Source organism: Anticarsia gemmatalis, chromosome 24 (assembly GCF_050436995.1).
Source record: "Anticarsia gemmatalis isolate Benzon Research Colony breed Stoneville strain chromosome 24, ilAntGemm2 primary, whole genome shotgun sequence".
Lineage (NCBI taxonomy): Eukaryota > Metazoa > Arthropoda > Insecta > Lepidoptera > Erebidae > Anticarsia > Anticarsia gemmatalis.
This window is the reverse complement of record NC_134768.1, coordinates 4579083-4594486: the sequence shown is the minus strand read 5'-3', so window position 1 is coordinate 4594486 and position 15404 is coordinate 4579083. Positions and strand designations below refer to the sequence as shown.

Genomic DNA, 15404 nt, shown 5'->3' with positions numbered 1-15404 from the left:
TAAAATCTCTAAAAACCTGTCTTAAATCAGGTCTCGCACATATTTCTCTTATCGCCTTGCGTTGACATTCGCCACTGGTATCGATTCTGCAAGCATGTTCTCTCCACTTACCAAATATACAATTAGATTTTGCCAATTCATCATTTATTAGTCGGACCAGCCCACTGCATTTTGGCGTTAGTTTTGCATACAAATATAAAGCTTGCCATGATAAATATCTAAAATGATTTATACAATACATCAATATAAAATCTGAAGGTTTATTTTTCATTAGTGTTGCTATTATACAAAGAGTGAGTTTCACAGTTACCCTTTTTTTGTAAAGCTGTATAAAAGATTTCATTTCTTTTTCATCACACAATATAGCCAAGATTGTACAAAACTTATTGGCTGACAAACAAAAGGTGTTAAATACATGCTTCCAAACTAATTCTTCATTATTATAATGCAGGTTGAAAATATGACTGTTGATTTGTATTCCTGATTGACCAATACGGCTCTCAATGAACTTTGGTAAATCAGACAACCCATTAGTAAAAGCAATTTTATAACACATTTGTCCAGCATATATGTTATTTGCTCTACTGACTTGCATAGTTGTAGTGTTATAGCAGTTTCCCAAGAAAACAATATCCTCACTAAACTTTATACTATCATGAGGAAAGTTAACAACAGTTTTTCCTAAGTTTACATTTCTATAATTTGATAAAGCATCTAAGAAAGATTTGGCATCTTCTAATGAATCGGTAATATACAAATAGTCATCTACAACTCTTACAAACAATTTTACTTCATCTTCATTGACTTTCAAATGTTTTGCAAGGTATATTTCATCAAGATATGAATAGTACAACTCAGAAAGTGCTGGAGAATATTTGTATCCTTGCACCAAACCTTCCCTCCATTCATACACTGTGGAACCAGCCCGGATGAGAATTGGCTTGTGCAGTTCAGTAATTACATCTTTATATTGTTGGGCAATTCTTTTCTTCTTACTCACACAGGGCTCTGCTTTTAAAACACTCAGATATCTTTCAGCTACTATCTTTGATAGCTTTTCTCTATTAATAGATCCAAAAGCATTACTTAAATCTGTCTTAACAAAATAAAGTTTGGGCTTGTTTTTGTTTACCCATTTGGTATACAATGAACTGTATTCATTCTCAATTTTTGTTGTTGATTTCCCTGCCAGTGATCTTAGAAATCTTAGTCTATCTCTGATTTTATACTTCTCTGAAGTAGTTTGTGAGTTATTTTTATAGCAAACTATAGGCCTACAGTCATTATGAGGCTTCAATGTTAAATGTAATTTGGGAATATCTTTTTTTAACATTTTCAATTTTATTCTGTTGGCAAGACTGTGGTTTCTTCTAGACTTCTTTCCCATTGAATAAGGTTCAAATTTCTTAATTATTTTAGTAAAGACCATTTTAGATATTTGTTTATCATAAAAGCCCTGCCATGTTTGCTTCCAAAAATAATAAAGCTTGTTTTCATTTGCATCTAGTTTGCATGTTGTTACATGAAAGTTTAAGCAAATGATTGGGGCTAATATGTTTCTCAAAATCCATAATATAATAATATGTAATATTTTTTTTGGGTGCTGTATAGCTTTCCATGGTAATACCGACATATCCCACTTTGAGAGAACTTTGTCAAGCATTATACATTGCCTTTTCATAGAATAAACAACAGCCAGAACTAAGTTCTTCATTATCTTACTATTCTGGTTGCAACCAAAAAACTGTCTAGGCACAATCTCGCACAATGCTTTCCAACAATTGGTGAAAACATATTTTTTATCGACAGGCTGTAAACTAAGAGATTCTTCTTTTGGAAAATAATTTCTAAAGTCTTCTTTGGAGTTATTTCTCAGGTTTGTCCTTATGCATGATAGTATACGGAGAAAATCATCAGGAAACTCACTTACCAAACTATTATCTTCAAATATAAGTTTTACAAAACATGATTCTTCAGATTGTTTTCTCAAATATTTCCATTTTATTATATTTCCAAACGACCTCACATTTTGTTTGTTTACAAAATATTGTGATACACAAACAGGGATATCTAATATATCCATAGATATAAGTAAAATATAACAAATTCATAACAACGCGAATTATACATTTCGCATTGTGTTTGTCTGGAATTTTAAACTTTTCCGGGACTTGTCGCAACATGAACCCAGTGCAAAATATACGTTCAGTTTCTCCCGAATACGGAAAATTAAATTAAAGCCTAGAGGTTCAAAAAATAATAAAAGTTCGTAAAATTACACACTCTGACCAATCTATTTTTTCTTTTACCATACCATTATAGAACAGAAACGTGAAATTAGTTAAGTTTTAAGATCTGACTTAGTTATTTACATAGTACACGACAATGTAAAAGGGAACGCAACCATATTTTTGCCGCCAAATATCTCAGCTGTTATTGGTCACTGTCTGACAGTGACATTTATTGATAAGACGATAACTTTTGACATTGTTATCTTTCAAGTTTAATTTTAATCCTGTGTCGGTGGCAGCTCTAACTTAATTACAGGCTACATTAATTATTTACAAAAATGACTCGTTCAATAGTGAGTGATTTACTTAGAATATTTAAAAGTAGTGTGTCTGCAGTGCTTCCAGAAAATCTTATAAAGAGATCCGTGAAATACAATAACATTAGCCAGCAATTAACTATAGCTGGCGAAAATTTTAGCTTACAAAACAAAAATGTGTACTTAATCGGCACTGGGAAAGCTGTTCAAAATATGGCTATTGAAATTGAAAGTATTTTGAGTACTAAAATAAAACAAGGTATAATTAGTATTCCGGTGGGGAGCTCCAGCTCGAAAACACAGAAGAATATATTTTACTACGAAGGAGCGAAAAACAATCTCCCAGATGCAAATTCAGAGGCAACTGCCATAAAAATTAAGGATCTTGTTGCTAAACTGGGAGCAGATGATTTACTTTTAGTGTTGATATCTGGGGGTGGTTCTGCATTATTGTCTTTACCAAAACCACCAATAACACTGAAGGAAAAAACAGATTTGATAAAAAATCTTGCTAACTCTGGGGCTGACATAAAAGAACTGAATACTGTAAGAAAGAGGCTCTCAGACTTGAAAGGAGGTCAATTAGCTGTAATTGCCCAACCAGCTCAAGTTGTCTCCTTAGTGCTCTCAGATATTGTTGGTGATCCATTAGATTTGATAGCAAGTGGGCCTACAACAGAGAACCAAGATGACCCCACAAAAGCTGCCTACATTCTAAATAAGTATAAGTTATTTGAAGGGCTTCCAAAGTCAATTAAAACAGTTTTAAATAAGTCAGACAATAAGGAACAATTTCCAAAGAATAAAGTAAGAAACCATGTGATTGGGTCCAATAAGATAAGTATAGCAACTGCCTTAGAAGAAGCAAGGAACATGAATTATTGTGCCATTGGCCTGTCTGATACAGTGACAGGTGATGTAAATGTTATAGCATCTGAATATGCTATACTAACTAAACTCTTCTGCTCATTTTTGAAAGGAGAATTTACTCTAGAAGACTTGAAATTAAACTTGAAGTCTTGCCATATTCCAGGCCTGAATACTAATATGGTAGACAATTCAATGAAAGGAAAAGATTTGTGCCTTGTCCTTGGAGGTGAAATTACAGTTAAGGTGAATGGCAAAGGAATAGGGGGTAGAAATCAACAATTGGCATTAGAATTCTCAAACTACATTGATCATATTAAGAGTGAATTTGATCACTTTGATATACACTTTCTGAGTGCTGGGACTGATGGCATAGATGGACCTACAGATGCTGCTGGAGCTATAGGCTACCTGGACTTAATTATGGAAGCTAAACAAGAGAAATTAAATGTACAAAAATACTTGGATGACAATGATTCTTACAACTTCTATAAGAAGTTCAAAAATGGTTCCCTCCATGTGATCACTGGTCATACCAATACAAATGTGATGGATATACATGTTATAATCATAAGGCAGAAGAAATAAATAAGATCTCATTGTTTTAAAAACATTTATTGTGTAGAAGAGGGTTTTAGAAATAAATTTAAGCTGTTTTGTTTTTTATTTTGTTCTTTTAGTTTGGCTGAGGCTAATACTGCCTTTTGGCATAGACCTGCAAACTTATCTTTTTTCTTTTTATTGTTGCTTATTACTTTAGGCTTTTCTTTAATAGTGCTGGCCAGTGTGTTGTTCTTATTTTGCAATGAAAACACATCCATGGCATTTGCATAAACATTAACCTCTACTTTCTTCTTTGCATCAGCTTTAGCTTTTTTATTAGATATTTGAGGAATGCTAGGCTCATTTGTAGAAGCTTTCTCATCTATTTTTGTTTGAGTTAATAAAGCTTGTTTCTGGGGTTTCAGGACAGTTGTAATTGTGCTATTTTTACAAAATGAGCAGATTTGTTCCTGAAAATCAATAGAAATATTAAAATACAGTAGCTAAACAACTAATAATATGTACTATAAAAGAGGTCACTTGGAATACTTACTACTTCATTACTGATCAGTAAATCTTTCCTTTTTCTAACATATTCTTTCCTATTATTAACTATTTTCTTAGACTTCAATCTTTGTTTCTGCCTGCGACTTAGCTTAATAGGTCTAACCTGCAGAATAAAGTATATATTTTTTAAATTGTTTATAATTTATAAACCCTTATCGTACCTTAATGCAAACAAAATTATTTATAACATACCTTCACTTCGGTATTATTTGTCCATTGAATACAACATTTCCGACACCTTACTTTAGCTGAAAAATGTTTATCAGGAAGGCCATAACCTCGAGTAATATTTTTGCAGCGCATCCTGTAAGTAAACATCAATAGCATTTAAAAAATGCACTATATAAGTAGTTTTAATTAAACTAAACTATCATTCGGCACTTACAAGTAATAACTTCGCAGTATCTCATGAGTTTCATTGTTTTGGGGTTTGGCAACGGCAGCAGCAATATTATACAAGAAGCCAACTCGCGCTTCAGTCATTTTCTCAAAGTAATAAACTTTTTTACACGTAAATTGTAATCAAAAGTAATTAATTACTTCTGTTTAAGGTTATGTTTTGTCATTAATAAGATGTCAAATTGACAACGTGACTTTCGTTCAAAACTGGATGGCCACAGTAACAAATGATGTGAATAAAATGTTATTAATCGCATTATTAACCGCGAATACCGCAGTGTTATGGCTATACTATAAGAAGCCTTTTTAATAGTTAAATGACCATTGTTAGCTAAATAATTTGATTTATAAATTGTTTTCTTAAATTGCAAATTGTAAAAGCTTTGTTAACTTGTTAGACGGTTGATAATAAACTCCCGCCAAAACACTAAAAAAGTGGCATGTCAAATATGCATCGAATCGTGTTGTCTTACTCGTCTTCTTTCGCGCAATTTATGAGAAGTAGAGAAAATAACTAATAAGTCATATAATCTTCATTGTAAACGAGTCTTGAATTCTAAATATTTTGTAAACTCATTGTTGTTATAATTTGACAAAATAGTCGCAACCAACGAGAGTGCCAATGAACGTAGGAAGCGGTTGCAAATTAACGTATTTCTTTGTTGTTTGAATCAAAATGTGTTATTAGTTTAGTGCATTTATCGTTGTTAAGTGATAAGGTGAAAAGACTTTTGTGATAATATAACATATTTAAGTAAGAAAAATGGATGTAGCCGACACATACGCCACACAAAGCCAGGTGAAAGATGAAGTAGGAGTACGATGCCAGAAGCTTTTTCAGGATTTCTTAGAAGAGTAAGTACATATCTATAAATCTAAAAACTTTATCCTCACTTAAATATTAATTTGTCCATGTTCCAAGCCAATGCCGCAGAGAGGTATTGGAATAGACCATGGAATAAACACAAATGAGGTTATGTGTAACATAATATTTTTGTTTACAGGTTCAAAGAAGATAATGAGATTAAATACGAGAAAAACGCTAAAGAACTCCTCAAACCTGAACTGAGCACATTGGAAGTCAGTTTTGATGATGTTGAGAAATACAATCAGAATCTTGCAACTACTATTATTGAAGAATATTACAGAATCTATCCATTTTTGAATCAAGCTATTTTGAATTATGTTTTGAGTCTTGCTGACAGTGGCATGAAGAAAGATTTGCAGGATAAGGAGTGTTATGTTTCATTTGTTGATGTGCCAACTAGACATAAAGTGAGAGAGTTGACTACGGCAAAGATTGGTACATCAGGGGCCGAAACAGGTCAGTAAAGTCAGTAAAAGTCAGTATTTTTGGACCTGGTCAGTAAAAGTCAGTATTTTCGAAAATCGGTCAGTATTGTCAGTATTTTTCCAAATTCAATATATTTTTTTAGTTTTCCTCTGCTGTTGGCTAATCTTACATTCTCGATTTGTCCAGTGATGATATCTGAGGGCTGCTTTGGATACTCTGTATATGTGGATGATCTACGTACACATATATTGAAGCATCACATGACCTCAAAAATAGCATCTGTTTTAAATCAATATATTTGGAGTGAATACGTGTTTAGCAGCGTTGTGCACTTTTTTGGAATGGGTAAAAACTTCTCAACTCGTAAAAAAATCTTAAGTCCTCATCGAAAATTCGTTAGACCTCATCGAAAATTCGTAAAACCTCATCGAAAATTCGTAAGACCTCAACGAAAATTCATAAGACTAATCAAAAATTCGTAAGACCTGATCGAAAATTCGTAAGACCTGATCGAAAATTCGTAAGACCTGATCGAAAATTCGTAAGACCTGATCGAAAATTCGTAAGACCTGATCGAAAACTCGTAAGACCTGATCGAAAATTCGTAAGACCTGATCGAAAACTCGTAAGACTTGATCGAAAATTCGTAAGACCTGATCGAAAATTCGTAAGACGGGAAGTTTATTAGAGACTAGCTGACCCGCGCAACTTCGCTTGCGTCACATAAGAGAGAATGCGTCATAATTTTCCTCGTTTCTGTAACATTTCTCGTTGCTACTCCACTCCTATTGCTACTGCCGTAGCGTGATGATATATAGCCTATAACCTTCCTCAATAAATAGGCTATCTAACACTGAAAGAATTTTTCAAATCGGATCAGTAGTTCCTGAGATTGGCGCGTTCAAACAAACAAACAAACAAACAAACTCTTCAGCTTTATAATATTAGTATAGATTTTGGTGTTTGTTGGAGTTTAATGGAATTTATTAGAATTTTTGTAGTTTATTGGCGTTTTTGTCCAAAAGGATTTTTTGTTATTGGACATTTAACACAATAAAAAGGCGGTGGGTCGTTCTAAGTTATGAGGTAATTTCAATGTCAATGAATTTTTTTATATTTTTAATTGATAATTTATTTGAAATAAAGCTGTGAGATTATCAAAGTCAGTATCTTCTGTAAGGTCACTAAATTTCACCGATGAAATGTTTTTAATTTAGTCACAAAAGCGCCTTAAACATGAAAAATTTATCTCCCCTGGTCTGTCCTTTAACCGATCATGTTAATAAATTAGTATTTTTAACTATCTTTAAATTATTAAATAAATTAAATTGTGTATTATTTAAAAACTAGACAAACTAAATTAAAGCAATGAAAAAAATAAAAAAGGTAACATTTAGATATTCATAAAATGTTTAATATTGAAATTTGTCCCTCGTATATAGCATCTCTTCCCCTGGCGTTTTGTTTTCATTAAAAACTCACGACTTTTAATTTCGCCGCGTAAATTCTGACCTTGAGCACAAAGTTACTAACGTGAAGTTGACAGCAAGCCGTCGGCGCGAATGCGCCCGCCATATGGTTCGCTATTACACAGACGCCACTTGGTGAAAACTGTCGTGGTTCAGTGAGTGTGTTCTTTCCCCTGGTAAGATTTTATTCTTTATTATAAGCATAAATATTTTACTTTCTTGCTAGAATTACTGTAATGTATGCAAAGAATCGTAATCTTTCCGTCTAATAACTTGTTTCAAAAATTTAGACTTTTATATCGATTCTTTGTCGAAATAGGATCTCCCCTGTCTTCTTTCCCCTGCCGCTTAAGGTACCAGGGGAGATACTTACTGCTCAGGGGAGATAACTGCTTCCTGCTTATGATGCAGTTATCCATTATTTAGTATCCGAGTGTATTTACCTAGTCTGGTTTTAGTTTAAACATAAATCTTGTTATTTTAAATGTCGATTGTACGAGTGTTTATTGTCGCTTTCATCCTAAATATCTCATACCAGGTAGTGTTCCTCGAAACTCTTATTGTTTTTGTAATAAGTAAAGGAGCAGTCCTTTTTAACCCGGTTACCTTATAGAAAAACGTCGATGCCAAGTTACCATATTTTGGTTACAGATTATGGCGGCACGAAAAAAAATGACGCGTAAAGAACGCTTAGAAAAAAAACGTGTAGCGGAAAGACTGAGATACCAAAAAATAAAAAATGACCCTGTGAAATATGAACAGCAAAAGATTAAAGAGCAAAAGAAATATGATAAGAAAAAAGAAGGACTAATTAAAACTGTGAATGAAATGACACCTAGAGAACAAACAAATTGATTTTCGTATAATGTCATGTTTTTGTTGCTTTGTAGGAATGAAAGATTATTTTATAGTGAAGTCTGATGGCTGTTGAAATTAAGTCTGATTAATATTAAATAAAAATGAAGTTGATTCTCAAACTACCACTGTAATTTATTTCATAACACAACATAAATGTCCCTCCTCTGTCCTCAGTATCTCCCCTGGTCAGTTATAAAATGGTAAAAAATTAAGATTTTGTCTGGCTGTTGTCTGGATATGAAGATAATAAGTGTTTTGGTAAGAAAATACTGATACTACATTAATTTTTTATCATTTTTGTCATGCCGCCTCTTCTAACATCATATTACCTCTTAACTGAGAATGACCCCGGTGCTGGTTGTCTATGGGGATGGTGGAGGCCAATAACTGAAAATAAGCTTTTTATCTCACACCATTCACCCAAAAAACGCTTTGGAAATGGTCAGTATTTGGTCAGTATTTTTGAATTTTTGGTCAGTAAAATCAGTATTTTCGATCATGGAACTTGTTTCGGCCCCTGGTACATTGATCAGAATCTCAGGGCAGATTGTGAGAACCCACCCTGTACATCCCGAGCTGGTCTTGGGCACATTTGTTTGCCTCGATTGTCAGACTGTCATTAAAAATGTTGAGCAACAATTTAAGGTATGTTCCGACTTTAAGTTATTTGAGTTAAACTTTATCATTATTGAGTTTCAATATGCTATCTTGTACACTGTACAGTTGTTAATGATGCCTATTCTTTGCTGTTTTACTACAAACTTTTTTGTACTGAATGTTCCTTTTGATAGAAAATTGCTGGGTTTGACTCAATAATCCCTATCTCTCTCCCTCCCAATACCTACTCACATAATATTTATCTTGTACTTAGTCAGCATAGTGGTAAGATCTATGACCAGCATACAGATCAAAGAGATTTTAAAATATTATTCTCTGCTTCATTTATTAACTAATTGTTGTTTTTATTTCAGTACACAATCCCAACAATCTGCCGTAACCCTGTGTGTGCCAACCGCCGCAGGTTCATGCTGGATGCAGACAAGTCTGTGTTTGTTGACTTCCAGAAGGTTCGCATTCAGGAGACACAAGCAGAACTGCCTAGAGGATGTATACCAAGGTCACTTGAAGTAATCCTTAGGGCTGAAGCTGTGGAATCAGTGCAGGTAAGAATGTCACGTCAATTAAGTATTTACAATGCAACAATGCATTAACAACCATGCATGATACCTTCTAATCACATAAAGTGATACTGGAGTCAAAGACCATTTTAATAGTGCTCATTGGTATTGCTAAATTATTTTAAAAATATAATGGCCACATTTTAATAAACACAGATCAGAAGAAAAATCCTTAAATTTGCCTATCAATAACATAACAATGAAAGTTTATCTTATGATTTCATACACACTGTATATTACAATAATAGTGAGTCGGGGAATTCATATCTCAAACTCAAAAAAATTAAAATAAAGAATGACTGAGTATTATTTTCATTGTTTCAGGCTGGTGATCGCTATGACTTCACAGGAACCCTCATAGTAGTTCCAGATGTAGGGTCCCTGTCTCTGCCAGGAGCCAAAGCAGAGCTCACAACAAGGACCAAACAAGCCAATGAAGGGCAGATGGAGGGCATCAAGGGACTTAAAGCTTTAGGAGTTAGGGAACTACATTACAAGTAAGTTTACAGAAGAAGCACTATGAAAAAAAAAATTAGCAACAACTACAAAACTACAAAAAGCTTTTCTTAATGTCCAGAGTTTTTACGATATGGTTTGGTCACATGGTGTGAAATATTAATGGTGATTATAAAATTCGTTCTCAACTACACAAATACTCATTAACAATGACAGTGATCAAAATTGCTACTTTTTGAAAACAATGTTTGATATCGACTTGAAAGTATAAAGTCCTTTTATCATTATGCATTAACAAACTTAACAATCTAGTGCCTCATCCTTGCTTTCATAGAGACAGATATCATACGTAATGATTTATTTTCAGAACCGCATTCTTAGCATGCAGTGTGCAAGCTATATCGCGAAGGTTCGGCACAGCGGAACTGGCGACGGACGATCTTACCACCGAGGATATGAGAAAACAAATGACTGATAAAGAATGGGACAAGGTAAGATCGAATAATTACTGTAAAAGATGAAATATTGTCGACATTATGCTGCATTGAGACTTGAGAGGTCTTATTTTTTGCATGAAATGGTTTGGTCTTTGAATCCTATTCGAAACTTTTCGCGAATTATGTATGCCTGTTTTTCTTGAGATTTGAAGACCCAAGAGTAGTTTTTTCAATATTTTTTAATGTAGTATAACTTTCTCAATTTTCTTTTTCTTTCAGGTATATGAAATGTCCCGCGACCGCAACTTATACAACAATTTGATTACAAGTCTGTTCCCAAGTATTCACGGTAATAACGAAGTGAAGAGAGGAATACTGCTCATGTTATTCGGCGGCGTTGCTAAAACTACCGTTGAAGGTAAGCTATTTAAACATAATAATAAAAAAATATTGCTAGGCTTTGAGTGCAAAGTAAAGTACACTACATAGTTAAAACTAAAACAAATACCAACTTTTTCATAAGGCTCTATTCTAATGTCGGCCTCTTATTACAACGACTTTTTACATTTGTTGAAACTACTAGTAATTTGCATGTTTATACTATACAAATCAAATAATGATTTTCAGAAGCAAATACAGAAATACATTATGTATAATATGTGTATATCGTAATACACCCTTTTGGATGTAACATTACCTTCAAATACTAATTTAAAGTTAAACCCACTTCTGTTTCCCAGGTACAACTCTCCGAGGTGACATAAATGTGTGCATAGTAGGTGACCCGAGTACAGCCAAGTCTCAGTTGTTGAAGCAAGTGAGCGAGATTACACCGCGCGCCGTCTACACCAGTGGCAAGGCTTCCTCGGCCGCTGGTTTAACTGCCGCTGTTGTAAAGGTTCGTAGTAAACATGTGTACAGTTTCAAATAGAATTTATTAGACTACACTTATCAGGGGTTCCCAAACATAATTTGTGTACTGCCCACTTTAAGAATTAACTATTTTTAGCAACTCCAGGCCTCCACACAATGCCTCCATTTTTTTTCTTGGTCTCTTACCGCCCCTCCAAGGCTTGCAGCGCCCACAATATATATACACTTTGGAAAATACTGCTTTAAATGGCTATTTATTGCTGTATTTCACTACCAGACGTGTAAATACAACTCTTTTTTAGGACGAAGAATCATTCGACTTCGTGATCGAAGCGGGCGCGTTGATGTTGGCTGACAACGGCGTGTGTTGTATCGATGAATTCGACAAGATGGACCCCGCCGACCAAGTGGCCATTCACGAAGCTATGGAACAACAGACCATATCACTTGCTAAGGTAAGTTTAATTTTGGTTTAAATTTGTTCAAATGTATGTATATCAACTTGTATTTAAGATTTGTAGATGATGCAAAGTGTCGCATTATGTCGACATCCAAGTTAAGCGTTAATTTTATTCACTTGAGAGTGAAACAAGATTGTCCAGATACAATTACTCTCTAGAATGTTGTACACATTGTTACCAATTTTCTTACAACAGTGTTCTTTTGCAGGCTGGCGTAAGAGCAACTCTTAACGCCCGAACATCAATTCTCGCAGCTGCAAATCCAATTGGAGGTCGATACGACCGCGCAAAGTCTCTCCAACAAAACGTAGCACTCAGTGCACCAATCATGTCTCGATTCGACCTGTTCTTCATCCTCATAGACGAGAGTAGTGAGATGGTAGACTACGCCATCGCTAGGAAAATAGTGGATCTACATTGTAATAAGGAAGAGACTTACGATTGTGTGTACTCCAGGGAAGATTTGCTACGATACATCGCGTTCGCGAGGTCCTTCAAACCTCTTATCACTGAGGTAAGTGCTTGTTTTATAGAATTAGGTATCATGAAGATAATAATCTTTTTGTCTAGGTAGTTTGGAAACTGAATGGATGTTAAAAATGGATTTCAAAAAGATTTTTTTACTATTATGATTAAGGCAAACATTGGTGGCGGATAAAAAGTACAGATAAAACCTTTTCTTAACAATTTTTGCTTACGAGTTCCTTAAACATTATTGGAAAGGATACCAGTTTCAGTATGAGGACTAAACCTGTTATAAGCTTTAAGTGGTTGTGTTGTGTTGTCAGGACGCGGGCAAGCTGCTGGTGGAGTACTACGCGGCGCTGCGGCAGCGGGACGGCGGCGCGGGCGGCGGCGGCGCGTGGCGCATCACCGTGCGCCAGCTGGAGTCCATGGTGCGCCTCGCCGAGGCCATGGCCAAGATGCACTGCAGCGGACACGTCACGCCCAACCACGTGCACGAGGCCTACAGGTACATGTCTACACTGTGCTCTTTATGCTCATCAGTCAAGGGACTCTCGGCCGGCGAAAGTCGTGAGGTTACAATGTTGCCACGGGTCTCCGAGGTTGTACTTACTCCATATCAGATATGCTCTGAATGATTTAATTTACGAATAGCTTCAAAGCAACTGAATACATAGATTTTCTTAAATATTTCAGGCTTTGCTCTCAAGATTAAAGTCTTACCTATTTCTAATTTATTTTCTTACTCAGAATAGCAAATTTTTATATATTTTTAATTCCTTCCCCAGATTATTGAATAAGTCCATTATTCGCGTAGAGCAGCCAGACATTCACTTAGACGAAGATGAACCACAATACGAGCCCAGTATGGATGTGGATCAGGACATTCCTAATGGAAATGGTGGTAAGAACGCATTCTAAGATTCTTTACTATTGAGACTATTTTGTAATGTACCTATGTGAAAAATATTTCCCCTATATAACTTGGATAAGAGCATGGACATTGTGAGACAAAATAATATTGGCCTTAATCGTATACAAACGCTTTACTAAATTCACTTTTTTATTTCAACAGACACACCGGTAAACGGCGACAGTGCACCAAAGAAGAAGTTAACGTTATCATTTGAAGAGTACAAATCACTGAGCGACATGCTTGTCGTGTTCATGAGAAAAGAGGAGATCGAATCTGAGACTAGAGGTAAGCACGATTTCTTTAGTTACTTTCTATTACTTAACATTGATAGTTCAAATAATTGTTGATTATCTTTCGCGCAGATATAGTAAAATGTTGCTTTTGCTCTTAGTTGTTAGGTCCCACGGTAGCAAAACTAAAAAGTTTCCTGGTTCTATAAGGTTGTGAGGTTACTGGCATATCACCAATTTTATATTTGTCTTAGGTGAAGAGAGTTCCGGCATGCGCAAGAGTGCAGTAGTGAGCTGGTACCTGGAACAACTGGTGGGACAAGGACAGATAGAAGACGAAGATGAACTGCTTGAGAGGAAAACTCTAGTTGAGAAAGTCATTGACAGGCTTATGTACCATGTAAGTTCACAGTACTTTTAAATATCTATGTACATCTTTAAACTGCTTTTTTCAAGTATTTTATAGCTGCTTATAACGTGGGTTCACGCGATAAAATAATATAGGGTTGCTTCTTTCCCTTTTGAAATGTTTTTAATAGAATAATTCATAATAGACCATTTGTACCAGTACTGCGTGGATGACAAACTTTTGCATACATATTCGAGCCTAACAGACATAATTTATAAAAAAATACTATTAAAACTAAAAGTATATATTTATTTAACCATTTATTTCCAGGACCAAGTAATCATTCCACTATCAACCACCGGTTTGAGAGCAACACAGAAGTCCACCGATCAAGAAGCCGAGGATGATCCACTACTCGTCGTACATCCCAACTATGTCGTCGATACGTAGACTACATTCCGTGTCTAAGCTCAGTTTTTTCTAATAAAATATTCATGCCAAACTAGATATTTTTTTTACAAACAAAAAAATAAGTCCAAGCTTTAATCTGGGGGCACGGAAGTGCCCCCGCAAGTCGAGCAAAAAAAAGCGGCACGGCCGTAACATCCTTTTCTCGAAGCAATTCGGGCTATTTTTGACACCCCTATAATTTCGTTGTGGATAAAACAAGAAGCCTGGATTTTCAGCAACTAATCAGTCATTGTATAAACACGGTATATTTAAAATTTCAGTCAATTTGAACCAGTAGTTTAAGAATGACAACTTGTTAAAATTTTGAATTTTGTCACTCACTGATTCACTGATTCACTGACTCACTGACTCACCGATCATCAAAAGTCTAAGGTACTTCTAGCAGACTTAGAAGCTTAAAATTTAGAATACAAATAGGGTTTAGTGTCTTAATCATGGGAAAAATTTAATATTTTCTAATTTCGGTCCAGTTTTCTAAATACACCAACTGCAACAATAACTTTGTAATCCTATATAAATGTATAAGATTACAAGGATACATTTGCAGTTAATGAATTATTATTACTGTAGAAAATAAAATAAATAGGTGTAAACAGGTACCTACTATATGAGGCATAACGGGAGGGGGTATAGGGTGGGTAAGGGTGTTTAGCCCATGAAACTATGTTGAATTTACCCATAGGAAAATATGTTGAATTATGAAAAAAAAAACGTCTTTCCATACAAATTGGACTTATGTTCGCTCTACAAAAAGAAGTGAGATGCCATCAAAAACATTCTGTAAAAACCTCAAGTCTCGCCGTAAAAAGTCGTGAGATCTATATAATACCAAGTCGAATAATCTATTTAGTCTCTACTTAAAAGACCTTCTGTCTTAAGTTATTACGTATGTTATTATCATGCCAATTTAAAAAAAAATACCTTTAAAACAAATAGACCGACCTGGCCATCGCATGATTTGATTATTAGTATGTATCACACTACACAGCACGACGAGAAGTTAATGCTCCTGAAATGTTAATG

The 15404-nt window shown here is 34.8% G+C and overlaps 4 protein-coding genes across 5 annotated transcripts; 2 read left to right on the top strand and 2 right to left on the bottom strand.

Moving 5' to 3' along the window:
- Positions 1-21: 21 nt before the first annotated feature.
- On the bottom strand, positions 22-2172 carry LOC142983535 (telomerase reverse transcriptase-like). Its single transcript, XM_076130460.1, has 2 exons — positions 311-2172; positions 22-218 (listed from the first exon to the last, which is right to left on the bottom strand). The coding sequence occupies exons 1-2, from the start codon at positions 2081-2083 to the stop codon at positions 141-143; spliced, it is 1851 nt and encodes a 616-aa protein (XP_075986575.1). The 5' UTR covers positions 2084-2172; the 3' UTR covers positions 22-140.
- A 307-nt stretch (positions 2173-2479) lies between these two features.
- LOC142983439 (glycerate kinase) lies at positions 2480-4081 on the top strand. The gene has a single exon (XM_076130295.1). It carries the CDS (start codon positions 2570-2572, stop codon positions 4001-4003), a length of 1434 nt encoding a protein of 477 aa, XP_075986410.1. The 5' UTR covers positions 2480-2569; the 3' UTR covers positions 4004-4081.
- LOC142983440 (uncharacterized) lies at positions 4015-5109 on the bottom strand. Its single transcript, XM_076130296.1, has 4 exons — positions 4911-5109; positions 4718-4829; positions 4512-4628; positions 4015-4428 (listed from the first exon to the last, which is right to left on the bottom strand). The coding sequence occupies exons 1-4, from the start codon at positions 5006-5008 to the stop codon at positions 4030-4032; spliced, it is 726 nt and encodes a 241-aa protein (XP_075986411.1). The 5' UTR covers positions 5009-5109; the 3' UTR covers positions 4015-4029.
- A 242-nt stretch (positions 5110-5351) lies between these two features.
- Mcm6 (minichromosome maintenance 6) lies at positions 5352-14406 on the top strand. 2 transcript variants are annotated; one of them, XM_076130293.1, is made up of 15 exons: positions 5352-5779; positions 5929-6233; positions 9072-9190; positions 9517-9708; positions 10048-10220; positions 10547-10670; positions 10896-11034; positions 11357-11514; positions 11792-11944; positions 12159-12464; positions 12739-12923; positions 13204-13316; positions 13491-13616; positions 13816-13961; positions 14241-14406. In XM_076130293.1, exons 1-15 carry the CDS (start codon positions 5688-5690, stop codon positions 14358-14360), a joined length of 2451 nt encoding a protein of 816 aa, XP_075986408.1. In that variant the 5' UTR covers positions 5352-5687; the 3' UTR covers positions 14361-14406. The 2 variants fall into 2 exon arrangements, with proteins under 2 accessions (XP_075986408.1, XP_075986407.1); XM_076130292.1 differs by having other exon boundaries at positions 13204-13319.
- The last annotated feature ends 998 nt before the right edge of the window (positions 14407-15404 follow it).